At 41.0% G+C, this 16,900-nt stretch overlaps 1 protein-coding gene across 1 annotated transcript in view; it reads right to left on the reverse strand.

Annotated features, from left to right (window-relative positions):
- Window positions 1-16,894, reverse strand: part of BOD1L1 (biorientation of chromosomes in cell division 1 like 1) — a 53,287-nt gene extending 36,393 nt beyond the window's left edge. Inside the window, exons 1-8 of the mRNA XM_032399948.1 lie at window positions 16,855-16,894; window positions 10,759-10,883; window positions 6,988-7,178; window positions 5,656-6,270; window positions 4,886-5,035; window positions 2,424-2,590; window positions 1,028-1,139; window positions 235-373 (exon numbers count right to left, since the gene is read on the reverse strand). Of these exons, the coding sequence (XP_032255839.1) occupies window positions 235-373; window positions 1,028-1,139; window positions 2,424-2,590; window positions 4,886-5,035; window positions 5,656-6,270; window positions 6,988-7,171 (1,367 nt within the window). The 5' untranslated portion in view covers window positions 7,172-7,178; window positions 10,759-10,883; window positions 16,855-16,894. The remainder of the gene's footprint in view (window positions 1-234; window positions 374-1,027; window positions 1,140-2,423; window positions 2,591-4,885; window positions 5,036-5,655; window positions 6,271-6,987; window positions 7,179-10,758; window positions 10,884-16,854) is intronic.
- Between the last annotated feature and the right edge of the window lie 6 nt (window positions 16,895-16,900).

Genomic DNA, 16,900 nt, shown 5'->3' on the forward strand with positions numbered 1-16,900 from the left:
GTGCGTTTTTCTGGGGATCCACCCTCCAAAAATGATTACGATACACTACTTTGAAATATAGATATCAACACAATGAATTATGCTACGGGAAGTGAAATCTGACAGTTTTCATAAACATGCAATAATGACACAAACATTCAAAGTATGGCTCTTTACTGTCCCTGTCAATGCCTCTCTTCTGAAAGCATGCCAGGGGAATGTTACAATGGGAATGCTGCCAGATAAAATACATACCTTGAATCTTTCTTTCTTTTTTTGCTTAAGGCTACTTTTTTCTCTAAAACTTTCCGTTCTTTAAGGACTTCTTTAATTCTGGGGGTTTTAGGTTCCACACTCTTTGTTGATGATTCTTCTAAATCTACACTATTTTTGCCTAGGAAAGAAACAATCAATAAACTGTATTTCAGAACAGAGTTTATAAACAGTGTTAGTACTTCTTTTTCATTAAGATTTTCTAATCACTGTAAAAATGCTAGATGACTTTAACACCCTTAAGTTGTGCTGGAATAAAAATAATATTTTAGATGGAAGAGTCTTACCTTTTTTATTTCAAATGCACATATACATATGTATTTTTGTATATTACACAGGATCAGTGCCCAGACTAAGTTCAGTTTTGTTCAGTGAAATATTCCAGATAAATGTCTGACACTTTAGTTAACATAAAGCATTGATTAATTCTACTAATATCACCAGCAAGGCTTGATTACTCACGGGTTAACAATTCATTTTCCAGTGATAATTCATTCCACAACCACTGGAAAATAAATTGCTAAAATGTGACTTGTATAAGCTGGCACCTGACAGAATGTTTAGACACAGAAATATAATTAAAAAAGTGATTCAACACATCAGATTAAAAAGGAAATCTCCCATACCTGAAAATAGATTTTTTTAATACAGCAGTTTTTTGAGATGCAATTTAGATCATTATATTTTATAATCATCTCATAAGTAATATACAAATATCTAGAAAATAATGAAGTATATAAGATATTTAAAATATTAAAGTTAACACCTCCTATACCTTGAATCTTAGCTTTCGAAGACTTTGTCTTTTCAGCTTTCTGCTTTCGTTTTTCTTCAAGTTTCTCTCTATTAATTTGCCTTCTTAAAAGCCTCTCTTCTTTTTCTTTAGCCTAAAACCACAAAATATTCACAATTATCCTGACTGACTATCAGGAAAAAGCAAAAACACCGAAAAAAAAAGTCTGCCCTTCAAATGTTCTTACAAAATAATGGGCTTTGCAAAGGTGCATATTCATTACACAATTTGAAAGCTACCAGAAGAATAAGAGACAGATGTGAAAATTTTCTATTACTCTTTCAGATTGTCATTAGTTTAAAGAATGGGAAAGGTATCATTTTGAGAAATGGTGGTTTAATAAACCAGTTAGTTTAATTATAAGGAGAGCTGTGGGGGGCACCTGGGTGGCTCAGTCAGTTAAGCATCTGACTCCTGATTTTAGCTCAGGTCATGATCTCAGGGTTGTGAGACTGAGCCCCATGTGGGGCTCTGTGCTGGGCATGGAGCCTGCTTAAGATTCTCTCTCTCTGTCTCCCTCTGCCCCACTGCTCTCTTTCTCTCTCTCAAAAAACAAAGGCAGCTGTGAAAATATGTATGAACATCAAGTATACATAGGCAGATCTCCATAATTTTTAAATTATTCTTAAAGGAGAAAGTTGTGCAGATTTAAGAGACAGCTAGTCCTACAACAAATACAACTTGCTGGTTATGCTCTCAGGACCCAGGTTTTGAATGTGGGACTTTTGCTTTCCTATTTTAAAAAAAACAAGAATCCAGTCATTGTGGGTTACTCCCACCACCCCTTTCCCGCTCAGAACTCAGTCTCAAAGTGCCAAAAATCCTAAGTATAGGCATAACTCCTGATGAAGCAAGTTTCTCAAGAGATAAGCCACTATCTATCAGCATTTCTATTTCCTTCAAATAATTTTCTGTGCTATAATATTTCCTCATTCTAAAATGTGCAATTCCATATTTTAATGTTTCTAACACTGTTAAGTCATCTTAAAACATGTACACATATGAGGTGGCAATTTTTTTCTCTAAGAAGCTGTTAATAATCCAAGGACCCATTTTGTAACTAGAAAATATGTAGACTGCACCCCCCTCTTCATATTATGTTGATGGCTGCATATCGTCTTTGTATGACTCAATCCACACTGGATTGAAACATGTCCATACTGTGAAGCATTCGTTACCAAGTTCTCACTATTGATCATAATGACACGAACACCTATGTCCCATGTTTATGTCTGTTCTGCCTCATTAAATGACAGGTTCCTGAAGGCAATACCAACATGTCAGTTTAGTGTGCTTCCCAGTACCTTGCACACACACTAGCCAAGTTTGTCAACCCAGCTGAATAGGTTAAAAGAGCAACAGATCGAGTCTGACTTACAATTGACTGGCGCCGTTGTTCTACAGTAAGCTCATCGTCAGAATCACTGTAATACTTTGAGTAAAGATATGGTTTGTGAACATAAGCGTGCCGTACACTTTTTGCTTTTCCTTCACTGGGATCACTGGTTTGAGTTTTTGTTTTGTTCTGCTTGTTCTTCTCCTCATCTGGAAGAAAGCCAATAGAAAAAGGAGTGCTTCGGTAAATGACCGATAAAATCAACACTATGCTTTATCAACATCAAGTGGCAAAAACAGTACCCATGTAGTTCAAGTGTATTTGTAGGTCCAATGGGAAATATCAGTATGTAAAAAATCAGAAATAAACATTTTTAAAGGCTGTAATCCATATCTTAATTTATTTCTTACAATTAGCTCCTCACACCCAAAGAAAGCGAAGAAAAATCAGATCTTATCGCCATTTACGATTCCTTGACAAATAGTTAATTCTCATTTGTATGTCAGTGGACTTGGTATGAATGTTCTACCACTGTAAAACTGTAAAAGTGAATAAATTTACTTGAAGCCACACTTTAAAGTGGACTTGAGATTTTTTTTTTAATTTGAGATTTTAATGATAATAAGAGTCAAGAGTCGATAACTGGCCCTACACCAAGTATACACTAAAACCCCTCTACCTTGGGGCACCTGGGTGGCTCAGTCGGTTAAGCATCTGACTTCAGCTCAGGTCATGATCTCAGGGTCCTGGGATTAATTAAGCCCCCCAGTCAGGCTCCCTGCTCGGCGTGGAGTCTGCTTCTCCCTCTCCCTTTGCCCCTCCCCCTTCTCATGCTCTCTCTCTCAAATCAATAAATAAAATCTTAAAAAAAATTAACAAAACATCTCTATCCTAGGAAGGTGGGTATGTTGCCCCATGACACAGCTAAGTAGGAAACTTGTAAACAAGGTTTTCATTTCCTGCCACTTAGTACTCTCAAAATAATCACCTTATTACTTTTTGGATCGCATACATAGAAAACCCAGTCCTGTCCAGGAAAATACTTGAAAAGCCCCATAAAAGCACCTAGAATGAGAATTTTAGTCAGCTTCAGAAAGTGGGGTGCTCACAGGATGAGTGGCATTCATCATCCTACATACAGCCTACAGAACTGACCTCATGAGGAGGTATGAAAAGCAGATGAGTACCTATGTTGCTTTTTGAAATGGTCATCCTGGGGCTACTAAGAATGCAAAATGGGAGACTGAAAAATATTTCCGTGGAATTAAAAGCATCTACTTATTCTCCTCTAGGTGTTCTATCCAAAAGCCAACAGCAAATTTACAAGATGCTACTTATAAGTAGTTGCAAATATTTGATTTTTAAAAAAAGGTCATAAGCAGAACTTAATCCTGTGATACAGAGCAGCACAAAATGTTGGTTAGAAGCCCAGACTCAGGTCTGAAACAGGCACTGGAGCTCCACAGCTGCGTGACCCTGGACAGGAGCCCTTCTCTTGGTGACTCTGTTTCCTCACTTGGACCTACTTCCCAGGACTGCTGTGAGGATTACAGTGGCTAGTACACAGAGCAGTGTGCTAACACAATGCCTGGAATACAGTATGCGTAAAGAGAAGTATGGTTTTGCCCTGTGACAAGGCGAGACTGTGGTCTAGCTCCTGGGAGGTAATCTCTAAGTCTCTGGGATGTCGCGTCTGACAGGTGTTTCTGTTTGCCTGGGGTTCTTGGGTCAAGCTAAATCATCTCACAGTATGATCTGGGTTGGAAGATCTGGGCCATGGGGTAGCCTGACCTTCGGAGGGGCTAGGGACTGAGATTAGACACTATGTGTCCATGATGGAGCCCCAACAAAAACTTTGGATATCAAGGCTTATGTGAGCTTCCCTGGTTGGCAATTAGCCATATGTATTGCCTGACATCAGTGGCAGGAAAATAATGCTCTCCATGACTCTACAGGAAAAGGCCAACTGGAAGCTCCATGTTTGGAACTTTCTTGGACTCTGGCCTATGTGCCTGTTCACTTGGCTGATTTTAATGTGTGTCCCTCAGCTGTAATAAACCATAACCACAAATTTTAAAGCTTTCAGTGAGTTCTGTGAGTCCTTCTAGAGAATTAGCAAAACTAAGGGTGGGCTTGGGGACCCCAAATTCGCAAATGGTATCAGAAGTAAGGGCAGTCTTGTGGACTGTCTCCCTCAACATCAGCCATACAAACCCAGACACACACCCACACATACAGCACCTTCATATACACGGTCTCATCCGTATCTTGTAATAAGCCTGAAGAATGGAGTTAAAAGATGGAGAACCAAGGCTTGTTGAGTAACTTACCAAGCTTGCTCAGACAGACAACCTCGGAGCTAGGACCCAGAAACAAATCTTCCAACTACAAAGTCCCATGCTCTTGCCACTATACCAGACTGTCTTTCACGATATAGCCATCTGAATATACAAACAATGCTCGACAGAAGCTTCACAGAGGCATTATTAAGTAAAATGCTTTACCATCTGATGTAATCTCTCCTTCTTCCATGCTATCAGACATTACAACTTCCTCCTCGGTGTCTTCTTCAAAAGAGGAAAGGTCACTGGTATGGACAGAGCTAACTGTGATGTCTGTAAGCCCATCCACATCAGAATCTATCAAAGAGCAATCTTCAAGAAGGAAATAAAACACAAAGATCAATCATGTTGTTACAAGAACATATTCAGCACCCAATTCCTAAATTACATTTATAATTTTCTGCATTAAGTACATGTCAAAGATCTTCAACTGTAGAAATAAAAATCTCTCAAAAAAAAAGAAAAGAAAAAAAAGAAACAGAAATCTCTCATTTGTAACCAGCATCAAGGTAGAGCTGTTTCAAGCAAATACAAAGGCAAACTAGCATTCTGTAAAAATAACTACTAATATATGATGTAAATGACATACACAAAAGCAGATGTTAAGAAAGTATAATATTTATGAATATTTTAAAGATTAGGATATACAACTATGAATTAAGTTGCTTGGAATAACGTATGTGCATAAATTACAAGTTAAATTATAAGGTTTAGAGCTTCTGTCTTCATTTACTTTGTGAGTTGGTACATCGGCATAGAAAATATACAAATGTTTATTCTTCATTTTTTAGCAAAGGGGATATGAGTTTTCAGGCTTTTGAAACACAAGTATCAAATAAAGCTATTAAAATTTGAAGGCAAATTTCACACCCACCCCTCCCCCAACACTTTAATGTGTAAACAGTTGAAGATTTTTGCGAGTTTTTATATACCTTCTTTTGACCCTTCAATGCTTTTAGCTTTATTACTGTTCTTTTCTGAAGGGAGTTTTGAACATTCTACTTCTTTTTCCTTTGCTTGCTTTTCCTCTTTCACTTTTTGTAGGTCCTCACTCCTTTTTGAGTGATCAAATTTCTTTTCGGTCTTTTCCTTCTTTTCTTTCTTCCTTTCTCCTTTGTCATTGCTCTCTGGCTTCTTTTCACCTTTGTCTGTTGATTTGTTTTTTTGGTCACTGCTTTCCTGTTGAACATCTTTATTTAGCAGAAGTGAACTATTGCTCTCTTTTGTGTGGTTTTTAATTTCTTCAACTGGACAAGGGAGATCAGTAAATTCTTCAGACTTAGGGGCTGTCTCCTGTCCTTCCCCTGCAGAGTCAGGTGTAGATTTTTCTTTATCGGCTATGTCCTCTGAAGTTCTCTCTTTTTCAGTACTAGTGTCAATGCTTGGCTGAGAAGGGAGTTTTTTGGACGCTCTCTCACTGGTCTTGGCATTTGACGTTTCTGTCGAAGCCCTGGCCGCACTGGCTTCTTGGTTAAGAGAACTTATGGTTTCCAAGATTGACATGGCATCATTGGCTACATTACCGCCGGGTCCAGGAGCTGGGACACCTTCGAGGGAAAGATTAAGTGTTAGAAAAAATTTATGCAGGGGCGCCTTGGTGGCTCAGTCGGTCGAGTGGCTGACTCTTGATTTTGGCTCAGGTCATGATCTCAGGGTCCTGGGATTGAGCCCCGTGTGGGGCTCTGCATTCGGCGGGAAGTCTGCTTAAGGATTCTCTCCCTCTCCCTCTGCCCCTCCCTGTGCTTGTGCATGTACATGCGCTCTCTCTCTAAAATAAATAAATCTTAAGGAAAAAAAAAGAAAAAGAAAGAAAAGATGTATGCAGAAGGTAAGCCCCTCTGCTGAATTAAGCCCCTGTCATCTTTACAAGACACATATGCTGTACAGACCATTCATATTCCTTTAGACTTTTGGATACCGTACTAATACCTAGCACATTCTAAATTCTCTACTGTTCTAATACTGAATCATAGGAAAGCCACCATGCAAATCTGAGAATAGTCTAATTCTCTTTAGTTATTTTAATTATTCTCTCTATTGAAACACACACACACGCTTAATACATTAGTAAAATGTCTATTACTTTGCATTAATCTAAAAAAGAAATGCTCTATCAGTTGAGAAAAATAGGTGATATTTAAAATAAATATAATTTCACTAGAGTAGCCATGGAGAGAGATGTTTTAAGGAACTACACATCCCTAACTTGATACTCGGTTCAAGAAGCAAAGCAATGGAACTGACCAAGAGGAAAAGCAAGGCACCTTGTGTAAGGAGGGAAGAGTCTGGTTTCTCGTCCTCGGGGGCTGTGCTGCTACTAGCTTCCTCTCTGTGATTTAGGGTGGCCAGAAACTCATGCACAGCTTTCTCCACTTGAGGTCTGAATGTGTGGTTGATCTTTGGATCCACAACCTGAGAAATAATTCGGTCAATACCAGACTCCAACATTCCTGATCTGAAACACAAGATAATTTTTACAGAAAGGTAAAAAACAATTTCATATGACTTGCATTAATTACTTTTAGGTAAAACTGTATCTACCATGTATATGTTCAACCTTAATTTGCTCCAATTCACATCTCAGTATATGGAAAGAATAGGCGGTGGGAAATACACTACCCTCCGACAAAGTGGGTATACTTTGTATCACCGGTATCACTAGTGGAAATACTAAAGCAGACAAAACAAAAACCAAAACACCCTTAAAACTGGACACAATACACTATCCAGAGCCCACACTTAGAGGTGACGCCTACCTTACTCCAACCCTGGCGGGGCATATGGGAAGAAATGTTCACTAAAGCTGAGTCCTGGGTATAAAATAAACCTATGGACTCTACAACTTTTTTTTTTTAAACAGAAAAATGTAAGCCTTTTATAAGTATTAGGATCTCCAGGAAAACTGAAGAACACATACAGAGTGTAATTTTATTAAACTTACAAAAAAAGAAGGAAAAAGAAAGAAAACTTTAGAAAAACAAAAACAAGTCTTCTGGCTTTCTATTATCTTCCTGCTATAAAAACTGGCGATTTATTTATTCAACAATTATGTTACTGAGTGTCTTCTCCATAACAGGCACCGTGCTGGTCACTGGTCCACTACAAATCCCACCTGGTCTGATTCTCCTGGTCAGCAGGAGAAACAGACACGGAAAATTAAAATACCAGATGATAGGTACTACAACACACCACCTACTGTAGGGAAAGAGTGGAATGAAGAGTGATTAGATATGTTTAAGATAATTTGGGGATGCTTCACAAAGAGAAGACATTTGCACTGAGCCTTGATTTCCACAGAAGCAAAGAGGAAGAAAGAGCTTAGAGAAATATACACAAGAGACAGAGGAGCAAAGGGGGCAACAAAGTCTGAAATGTGCAGAAAATCACAAAACTGTGAGTAAAATAAGAGGACAAGGATTTATTTAAGAAATGTACCTAAAACTTGTTTCTTCCTAAAACAAAACAAAATAAACCACCTGAGGAGCCAAAGTTCCCTGGACAGTGCTGCAAGAGCAGGGTGCTGGTTCCTTCCAGCTTCTAGGCCTCCGGCTCTCTCTGCAGAATGGGGGAGGTGTTTCTCCTTTTACATTACAATGCTATTTTTGAATGCAGCTCAGTCTGGAGTAGAGGATAGATTTGATTTCCATTTCCTGAGGCACCTTGCAGCCTTGTGATACTATAATTCTTCTTATGTGGGCCATAGAGAAAAATGAGTCAACACCACACAAAGTAGGTAACCTGCTTTTTAAAGTTCTAAGTTAAAAAAAAAAAAACAAAAAACCCCGCAAATCCTGCAAACATTGTTACATCTTAGAGGTGCCTTCAAAATGTAGCAGGTGGAAAAGAAAAGGACAAGCAATCTTAAAAATGTTTTAAGGCACAATGCAAAGGCATTAGATAAAAAATAAAACCCACCCACCCTAAAATTACTGCTGCAGCCTCTTTCTCTGCCTATATCCCGGGTCCTCATCTACTTCAGTCTAGTCTCCCACCGAGGTCAGCTCTGATCTGAAAGTGGAGGACGGTCCTATGACCACACTGATCCTTGTGGGCTTACTCGAGTGTGGTGTGGTCACAGCTGCCTCACCAGAGGGAGAAGCCACAGCCCTGTATCCATCCAAAGGCAAGGCCAAAATACCAGCAGGTGGTATTTTCCTGATTAAAGCTACTTCCTCATCTTCCTTTTAAATTGTTCAGTTAAGATCATTATTTAGAGCTATCTAGCATTTTAGATTCTGTTGTTCAAATGACTGCATAAAAAGAATACTACTGAGTCAGAATATCAATGATTAAGCTCAACAATTCGAAATTGCTGATATTAGACAGTTTTTGTTCTATAAAAATGGCAATTGTAGATGGTTCAAGCTAGTGGTCAAATGAATATTTCTCAATGTCTGTATGAAAAACTATTTGAAATTGTATTTATAGGGGCAAGTCCCTCCCTACAACAGTAGTCGGGACACAACTCTTTCTTTAAGAAAGCCTGAAAACGTTATAATCAGTAACATATAACTTTACTAATGGAATTTAAATAAGAGAATATTTTATTTAAAAATAACATAGCTAGAAGAAAATTTACAAATGTCCCAAGAAGAGCAATGACTAAGTTATCCAACTTTAGAACAAGTTTCCCCTGTTCTAAAATGTCTCTAGAAGCCAGTCCCCATCCCCCATAACTGCTAGTAATCACGAGAACCCCTTACTGATGGGGTACAGCAACCCATCACCAAACAAGATTCTGTGAGAATGTCATATTGGTCCCTAAGAATTGGAAGTGCTTGATTTTACAGGGGCAAGAAAAGAATAACTGCCGACTGCTTCCATCTTTCTAGGTTGCTCGGTAATGAGGAGTACTCTGTAGAAGCAGAAGTAGGTGGTGTGCTCTTGACATTGTCAGTAGGCTTCCCCCACCCCCAATCCGCATCTTTTGATCTCTCCTGAGCTCTTTTACAGGTTCCTCAAATATCCTCTAAAATGTAGACAACAAAGCGATTGTTAAATTTCCCTCCTCTATTCTGCGGTAAGAGAGTCTGAGCCCGCAGGCTCCTGGTTTCTAGTATTACCTGGGGCTAAATGTCTTTGAGTCAGAGTGGGAAGTTCTGTCTGTGGGGCTTCCCGCATGTAGAACTATCAATGGAGTATGCACACTATTAGGCTTGCGAGGTTCCTACAGGACAAGAGGGTATGAAAAGGTGGCATGTAGAAGATGGCTTTGTTTAGTGGTTTAAAAGTCACATTTCATTCTAAAAGATGAGCTTGAACGTAAATATTTGTCAAGAGAGGAAGACTAGGCACTCTTTAAATAACTTAGTTGCCCCTTCAGTGGGAAGGGTGAAGCAGAGATATAGGGTCCAGGTCTTCTTGTCTTGGCAAATATTTATATTCAAGAACAAGATAGTATTGTAAATCTGCTTTTTTGGGAACACTTTTTTTTTTTTGGTCCCTCTAAACATTCCTGCTCTTCTCATTCTCTTTATCTTATGTTCACCCAAAAGTGGCTCTGACAGGTCCAAACACACTTTTTTTAGCCATATCATCACTAAAAAGCAGTTAAAAGTCACAGTAAAGTGCAAAAAAAAGGGGGGGGGACTGCATTAGAAGATACAAGACACAGCCTCAAATCAGAGGCAATTATTTTAATTGCAATGATCTAGAATGTCTTTTTATTTGTCAAAGAGGAATAAAAAAGCCTGATTTTTCGGGTCAAGAAAATAGTTGTGAATGAACGGTATAGGATATTCTGGCACTTACCATCTATTAATATTCTACCCTAGGGTTTTTTTTTTTTTTTAAGTCACCTTGTCATTCTCTTCCTTCAGGTAGTTCCCCAGGTCTACAGGAGAAATCAGACTGCTAAAACTTATGGGGAAATGTGAAGTGATTAGAGCCCGCTCTAAAATTACACTGCATCACATATGAAGCGGCCAACCAAACTAGATAAAACAACATCAGACTTCCATGTAACGTCCCTGCCTATCACTGAGTAGACGGACATCGTCAAGTTGGCCTAGGGGCCCTGTGCTTCTGAGACTTACTTGAGCACTTGCTGCCTAATGTTGTTTCTTAGCTGGTTCTTATTGAGGTGGGGACTCCATGTATGAGTTGCCAAGTGGTTCGCAACAAAGTTGTCAACCCGTTGCCTCAGGTTCTGATAGGCAGGCTAGAGAGGAAAAAAAAACAACAAATGTTAAAAATCTTCTATGTTATACAATATCAATATTTATAGCCTCAGGAATTTGAGTATCTTTAACAGTATCAATGTGTTTTAGATTACAGTATCAATGTGGCAACTAAGTTTCTCAGCTTATGACCACGCTGCTTCAGGGAAAACAGGCATTCAAATACTGCTTATTTTGTCTAAGACAAGATGTTTGGAGATGGGAGAACACAAAGAAGAAAGACATACCTCTTATTTGTAGACAAGGGACTAGAAAGTAAGACACAAATAAATATCAGTGTAAGGTGATTTGGAGGAAAGAGGGAGAGGAGCAGAGGAAGAAGTCTTTGTTGATAACGTGGCATTTGAGTTGGAACTTCAAGGTTCCAACTCAATCGGAAACGTGGGCCTTGCACATACAGCCCACAACAGAAGCAAAGAGCAACTGGATGAGAAAATGTGGGGTCAGGAGCATTTGGGGGCATCCAATTTGTTTGGGTAAGAGAATATAAAAAAGCAGAGATATGAGGTCAGAGACAGCTTGGGGCTGGGGGTTGGAGGGCTCTGGGTACCCGTATAAGAAGTCTGGGATTATGGGGTTGAGAACAGGAACCCACTGCACATGAGCAGAGTGATATGTGATAGTTGAGTTTTCTGATGATTAATCTTCCGACAGTGAGACAGTAAAGAGACACAAAATATACTTAGGAAACGATGCAGTAACTCCAGTGATGAAGGTCTGTAGTAGGGTGGTAGAAATGGGCTGAAAGGCATGGAACCAAGAGAAGTCACAGAGGGGCAACACTAGACCTGGGCATTAAATTTGATGTAAGGTAGCGGTTCTCAAATGGGAGCGATTTTGCCCTCCACTCCCACCCCAGGGGACATTAGATGATGTCTGGAGTCGTAGTTGGTTGTCACGACTCAGGGAGCTGCTATTGGCATTTTGTGGGTAGAGGGTAGCGATGCTGCTGAATATCCTAGAGTGCAGGGGGGAACCCAGAACAACAAAGAACTACCCAGCCTAAAATGTCAACAGTGCTGAGGCTGAGAACCCCTAAGGTAAGGGAAGCAGGAGAGAGGACACAGATTACGCCACTTCTGAAAAGGACACTGCCTAGAAGGAATGTTGGACCACCCCAGGAGGACTGCACACTCCATTCCTAAAGGCTGCCCCCCCAACTCATGTTCTTTGTGTCTTTCATGTGGCTTTTAATGTAGAGGTGTTTGGCCATCCCTGAATGACTTTCAGCAACACTGTACAGCTTCATCTTCTGCCATTTGCTGCTGCTCTCTTTACCCTTCAGAGCTCATATTCCAGAGGAGATCAATTCTCCTGCCTTTCAATCTTCTGTCCTTACCATTCCCTCTGTTTTCCATTTGGCAAACTTCTCACCTTCGGAGCTCAAGGGTGAGCTCTGTGATGTTATCCCGACACCCACAGTAGGCTCCCCTGGCCTTCCCCCATGTTCCTTCTATATATACCACCTTTCCAACAATTCTTGCATACTGTATTGGGGGGGGGCATTTATCTCTCCATTGAGTGGGAAGCCTGCTCCTTCCACTCCCTTAATCTTACCTTTCACACAGCTTATCACACTGGTTGGCAGATACGCAATTAAAAAGCAGTTGTTATATGAGATGGCTAGATAACTATCTCCAGCACAGATGATAAGGTTTCATCCCTTTGTGATGTCTGCTCATCCCTCCCAATTTCCAGACTTTTGCCGATACCTGTTTTCTATCCTACAAGAGACACTCGAGATCATTTCTCACCCTGCCCCATTCATCCAAAATCAATGTGAACTAAAACTAATTCTTTCCCCCCCGTGACTCTAAAACATAATTCTTCTCTCCAGTATCCCCAAATCTCGGAACCACCGGGCTCAAACATCACAGTGTATTTAGCCCTCTAGTTGCTCCATAGCAAGCTCCAATTTGAACGACAACAGGTAAATTCTGTCACCACATTCTCCTTCCAGTGAAAAGCCTAGTGACTCCAGTAGTATTTTGGATTCCAATGTTCCTCTCAGAAGCTCTTTCTCTTTTCTTCTTTTGCAGTGCTCTGGTCAAAAGCCTTGGGAGTCATCCTTGACTCTTTGGTTTCTCTTCCACCCCAGCTTCACACCTCTGGCAAATTCTGTCAGCATTAGCATTAAAATATACTTGGAATCTGGCCAGTCCCACCCTCTTCACTGCTACCACTCTGGTCCAAGGCACTCCTCAATCTCTTGTCTACACGTTTGTCACTGATCTCCCTGCTTCTACTCCTGACCAACTAAAGTCTATTTTTCATAGAGCAGTTAGGGTAAATCTTCCAAAATTAGGGTGATCATATAATTTATTATCTAAACCACATCAGGACTGAAGAGGACACTACTAATAATTACCTAAAGCCAACCCATCTAACATGGAAGTTGGATCATGTCCTTAGGCTCAAAACCTGCCCGCGGCTTCTCCGCTCCAGTAAAACCCCAACTCTTACAATGGCTTCCAAGGCCTGTCAGATCTGTGAAGGGAGGGCAGGAGGGCCACTCCTATCTTACCTTCTATCACTTTCCCCCCTCAACAGGTTCTGCCTCAGGCCTTCCACACTGGCTGTGGTCTCTGCTAAGAACGGTCAGCCCCATATAAGCTAGACGGCTTCTTCAGTTCCTTCAGGGACGGCTCAAGTATCATCTTACTGAAATGTTTCCCGAACAACTTATTGAAAACAAATCAGCAACCCTTTCCATCCTCACCCTGCTTTATTTCTTCCATAGAACCTATTACACATTATTTCCTGTCTGTTTCTCTCTCCTGGGATGCAAGCTCCACAACAGCAAGGACGTTTCATTCACTGCTGTATCCTGGCACCTAACACAATGCCTGGTACATAATAAATATTTGTTGGGTGAATAAATTTATATGCTCTGTCTTTGATATTCCTTTCAAATCTAAAAAGAAAACGAAAGGCAATAATCACAGTGACCAGGAGCCATTTGTAACTGAGAAAGTATCCAAAAATTGGCCTTTATTACCTGGGGAGAAAGGTGTCACATTTATTTGGTTGGTGAGCGCCCTGCCTGGGACAGAATGATGGGCCTCTCTTGATCTTCCCTCTCATTACTCTCCAGTGTGACCTCAGAGCAAAAGAGTCAGAACAGCTTTGTAACATCTCGGCTTGCTCCAGGGATCTGGTAACTAGTAATCTAAGCAGAGGAGCCTCAGCATCAGTTAGGGATGTCCAAGGTTCCAGTTCTTTGGGTAGGAGGGCTGATTTGGTCTACTATGGTCAGATCCCTCTCTTGGTTGGTTAAGGACCATCAGTGATGCCAGGACAGTTCGGAGGGTTTTATGGTCTTTGGGAGTGGCGGCAGACTTTGGTACTTCTCATCTTGCTTTAAACACACTGGGCTGGATGACAGTTTTGCTCTTGGAAAGCACCTGATAGGTATCAAATGTCTTGACTCTTAAATATGCATGTGACTGACACTCCAGTTACTGCTAACCTTATATAGTATATACTGCAGATTAGAGTTGGACACAAAGCAGGTCAGTCTTCAGGGTTCAATGATCAAAAGCATCCTACCACAAGTGGTCTCAATTATAAGGTGTTCTTACAGCTGAGACTCAACAGTTCCATTAAAGTGATGCTCCTCTGCATTAGGGGATCTTATGTCTACTCTGGCCCACTCATCACATTGGGAGGATGTTAAGCTCATACCAAAGAAAACCTTGGCTTCTGTATTTTTTTTTGAGACTTTCAAACTTAAGTCTTTTTTTTTTTTTTTAATAAGAAAAGGGAGTATAAAATGCTATAAAATAAGAAAAAATATTTTAAATTAAATTAAAATCTACATAATTGTTTATAAAGCTAAGGAAGAGGAAGAGGGAGACAGTCATGGGGGAGAGAAGCAAGATAATCAGAAACAGTAGGCACAGAGGTAGAAAGACAAAGAGAAAAAGAGAGGGGGGCAGGCATCAGGAGTGAAGAGAGAGAGAAAGGACATGAGGGGTGAGGAAAGAATTTCCACCATACCCAGGCATCCTCTTCTGCCAGGGGAGGGGTATCATTTCAGTTCTACTCTTCTCTAGTTTCAAACATTAAAACAAGGGACTTTATTCTGTGGCCGCTGAACTCCTTGAAACTATGTATTAGGTTGAGCCACAAATTGCCTATAGTTGACCATTTCTGAATTACAAAACTGTATTTTAATATGTATATGTGCATTTTTCTTGGGAGAAGGTCCTAGCTTCATTAGATTGTCAAGGCAACTGTGCTTCCTTCCTTCCCCCCAGTAAAGGTTTTCAGACTCCACTTTGAGAGGATCTGGCAGGGACATGACCGACACACAACGATAACATTTAGTGGGGAAGAAAAAGTTGAGCCTTAGCTATTGTAGCGCCTCCATCAGCATATTTAATTTTCCAATGTGCGTACACAAGGATAACACAGATCTGTAAGTTTGTGAGAACAGCAAAGTGAGATCTCTACTTGCTGGATATAAATAACCAGCTTTATTTGGGTAACATCTACCTGGACTTGTCTAATCTCCCATTGAAAAAAAAAAGGGGGAATTAGGGATTATTTTCAAAATGATGGCTGTGCATATTCCCTATAACAAAGTGAGAAAACTATACACTGCCTAGGTAGAAGAACATACCCAAGTATACTGAATTCTCTGTGGTGTAAAAACCCCAACACTGTGAACAGGTGCATTCTACTCCTGGCCTACAAGGTGGACCAGAGTCCTTATAAGAGAAGATGTCCCCAGATTGTCCAGAGGGTTTTCCCAGAGGAGACAGCAGAATTGTGTGCAGTTCTCATCAAATCCTGATGAACTTGAGTCATAAGGAAGAATCTGCGGAAGCTGCAAACACCCCTTTCTCAAAGAAATGAGGTTCCTCAAAAAAAGCTGAATGTGCTGAGAAAACCCTCACTCCATCAAAACTCCAATCTGATGGACCCAACCAGATATAAGCCCAAACCCCTAAATTTCTAATTGTTTCCTTCAAGAGTTTCCAGAATTTCAGACTGTTTTCCATCCGCCTCACTGATTGCTCTTTCCTGGTGTCCTCTGCTCATTCTTTGCAGAACCAGCTAAGCGTACCTCATCCTGCTACCAGCCCTTCCACTCTGACATTTGGTACAAAATCCTTCCCTTTCCAGCCCCGAACTCTTTCCATACAAGGAAGCACTTTGCTGACCTTTCCCCCCTTCCCATTATTCTCCAGAACTCACTCTTCTTTCCTGTCCTTTTTCCCCTTCAATACCCGCTGTCACCTCTCGTCCACCTTTCACCCTATCCCCAGCCCCTTGTCACTTCAGAGAAGTGACTTGACCTAACCTACCTTCATCAGGCAGTCATTGGTGGAAACAAGAGTCCCTATCTCCCTAAAGCACCTTTTCGCTGTCTAGGTCTGCCTCCTTACCTTTGCACCCCCCCCACACACACCCAGTGCCCAGCAAGGCACAGTGCAAATAAGTTGATTCATTATCACTTAAATTTCTTTCCAAAAGACAGAGACATGACTCTTACCGCCCAGAAACCTTCAAGAGAGGACGCAAAAATAATTTGGGATACAAAGTGAGCCGCAAAAAAAAAAAAAAATTATCCGAGATGAAAGCCCTGTTAGCGTTAGTGTTTCAAACGAGTCTCCCTGAGAACAATGACTTCATGTTGCTCACCACTATATTCCACGCGCATAAGCAGTGCCTGCACGTAGTAGGCGATTAACACTAGCCGGTTAAACGCACGAAAGGATCGGCGAATGAATGAAGGCGCCGAGCCTCGCACAGTGCCTGGTGCCTGGTGCCTGGCAGCCGCTCCAAGAGGAAGCGGCGGCACAGCGAGCCCGCAGAGAGGCGCGCTCAGGAGGACCCCAGCTGGGGAAGTCCACGCGCAGTCAGCCGACGGCCCAATGCGGAGAGTGCCCGACAAGACGGCCCTCGGGGTCTTCCCCTTCCCCCGCAGCCCCCGCGGCCCCGAACCTTGGTGTCCACGTCGGCCAGGCAGTCCCTGCGGAACTGGTCGAAG

Source organism: Phoca vitulina, unplaced genomic scaffold (genome assembly GCF_004348235.1).
Source record: "Phoca vitulina isolate PV1807 unplaced genomic scaffold, GSC_HSeal_1.0 scaffold3, whole genome shotgun sequence".
In the NCBI taxonomy this organism is placed as follows: domain Eukaryota; kingdom Metazoa; phylum Chordata; class Mammalia; order Carnivora; family Phocidae; genus Phoca; species Phoca vitulina.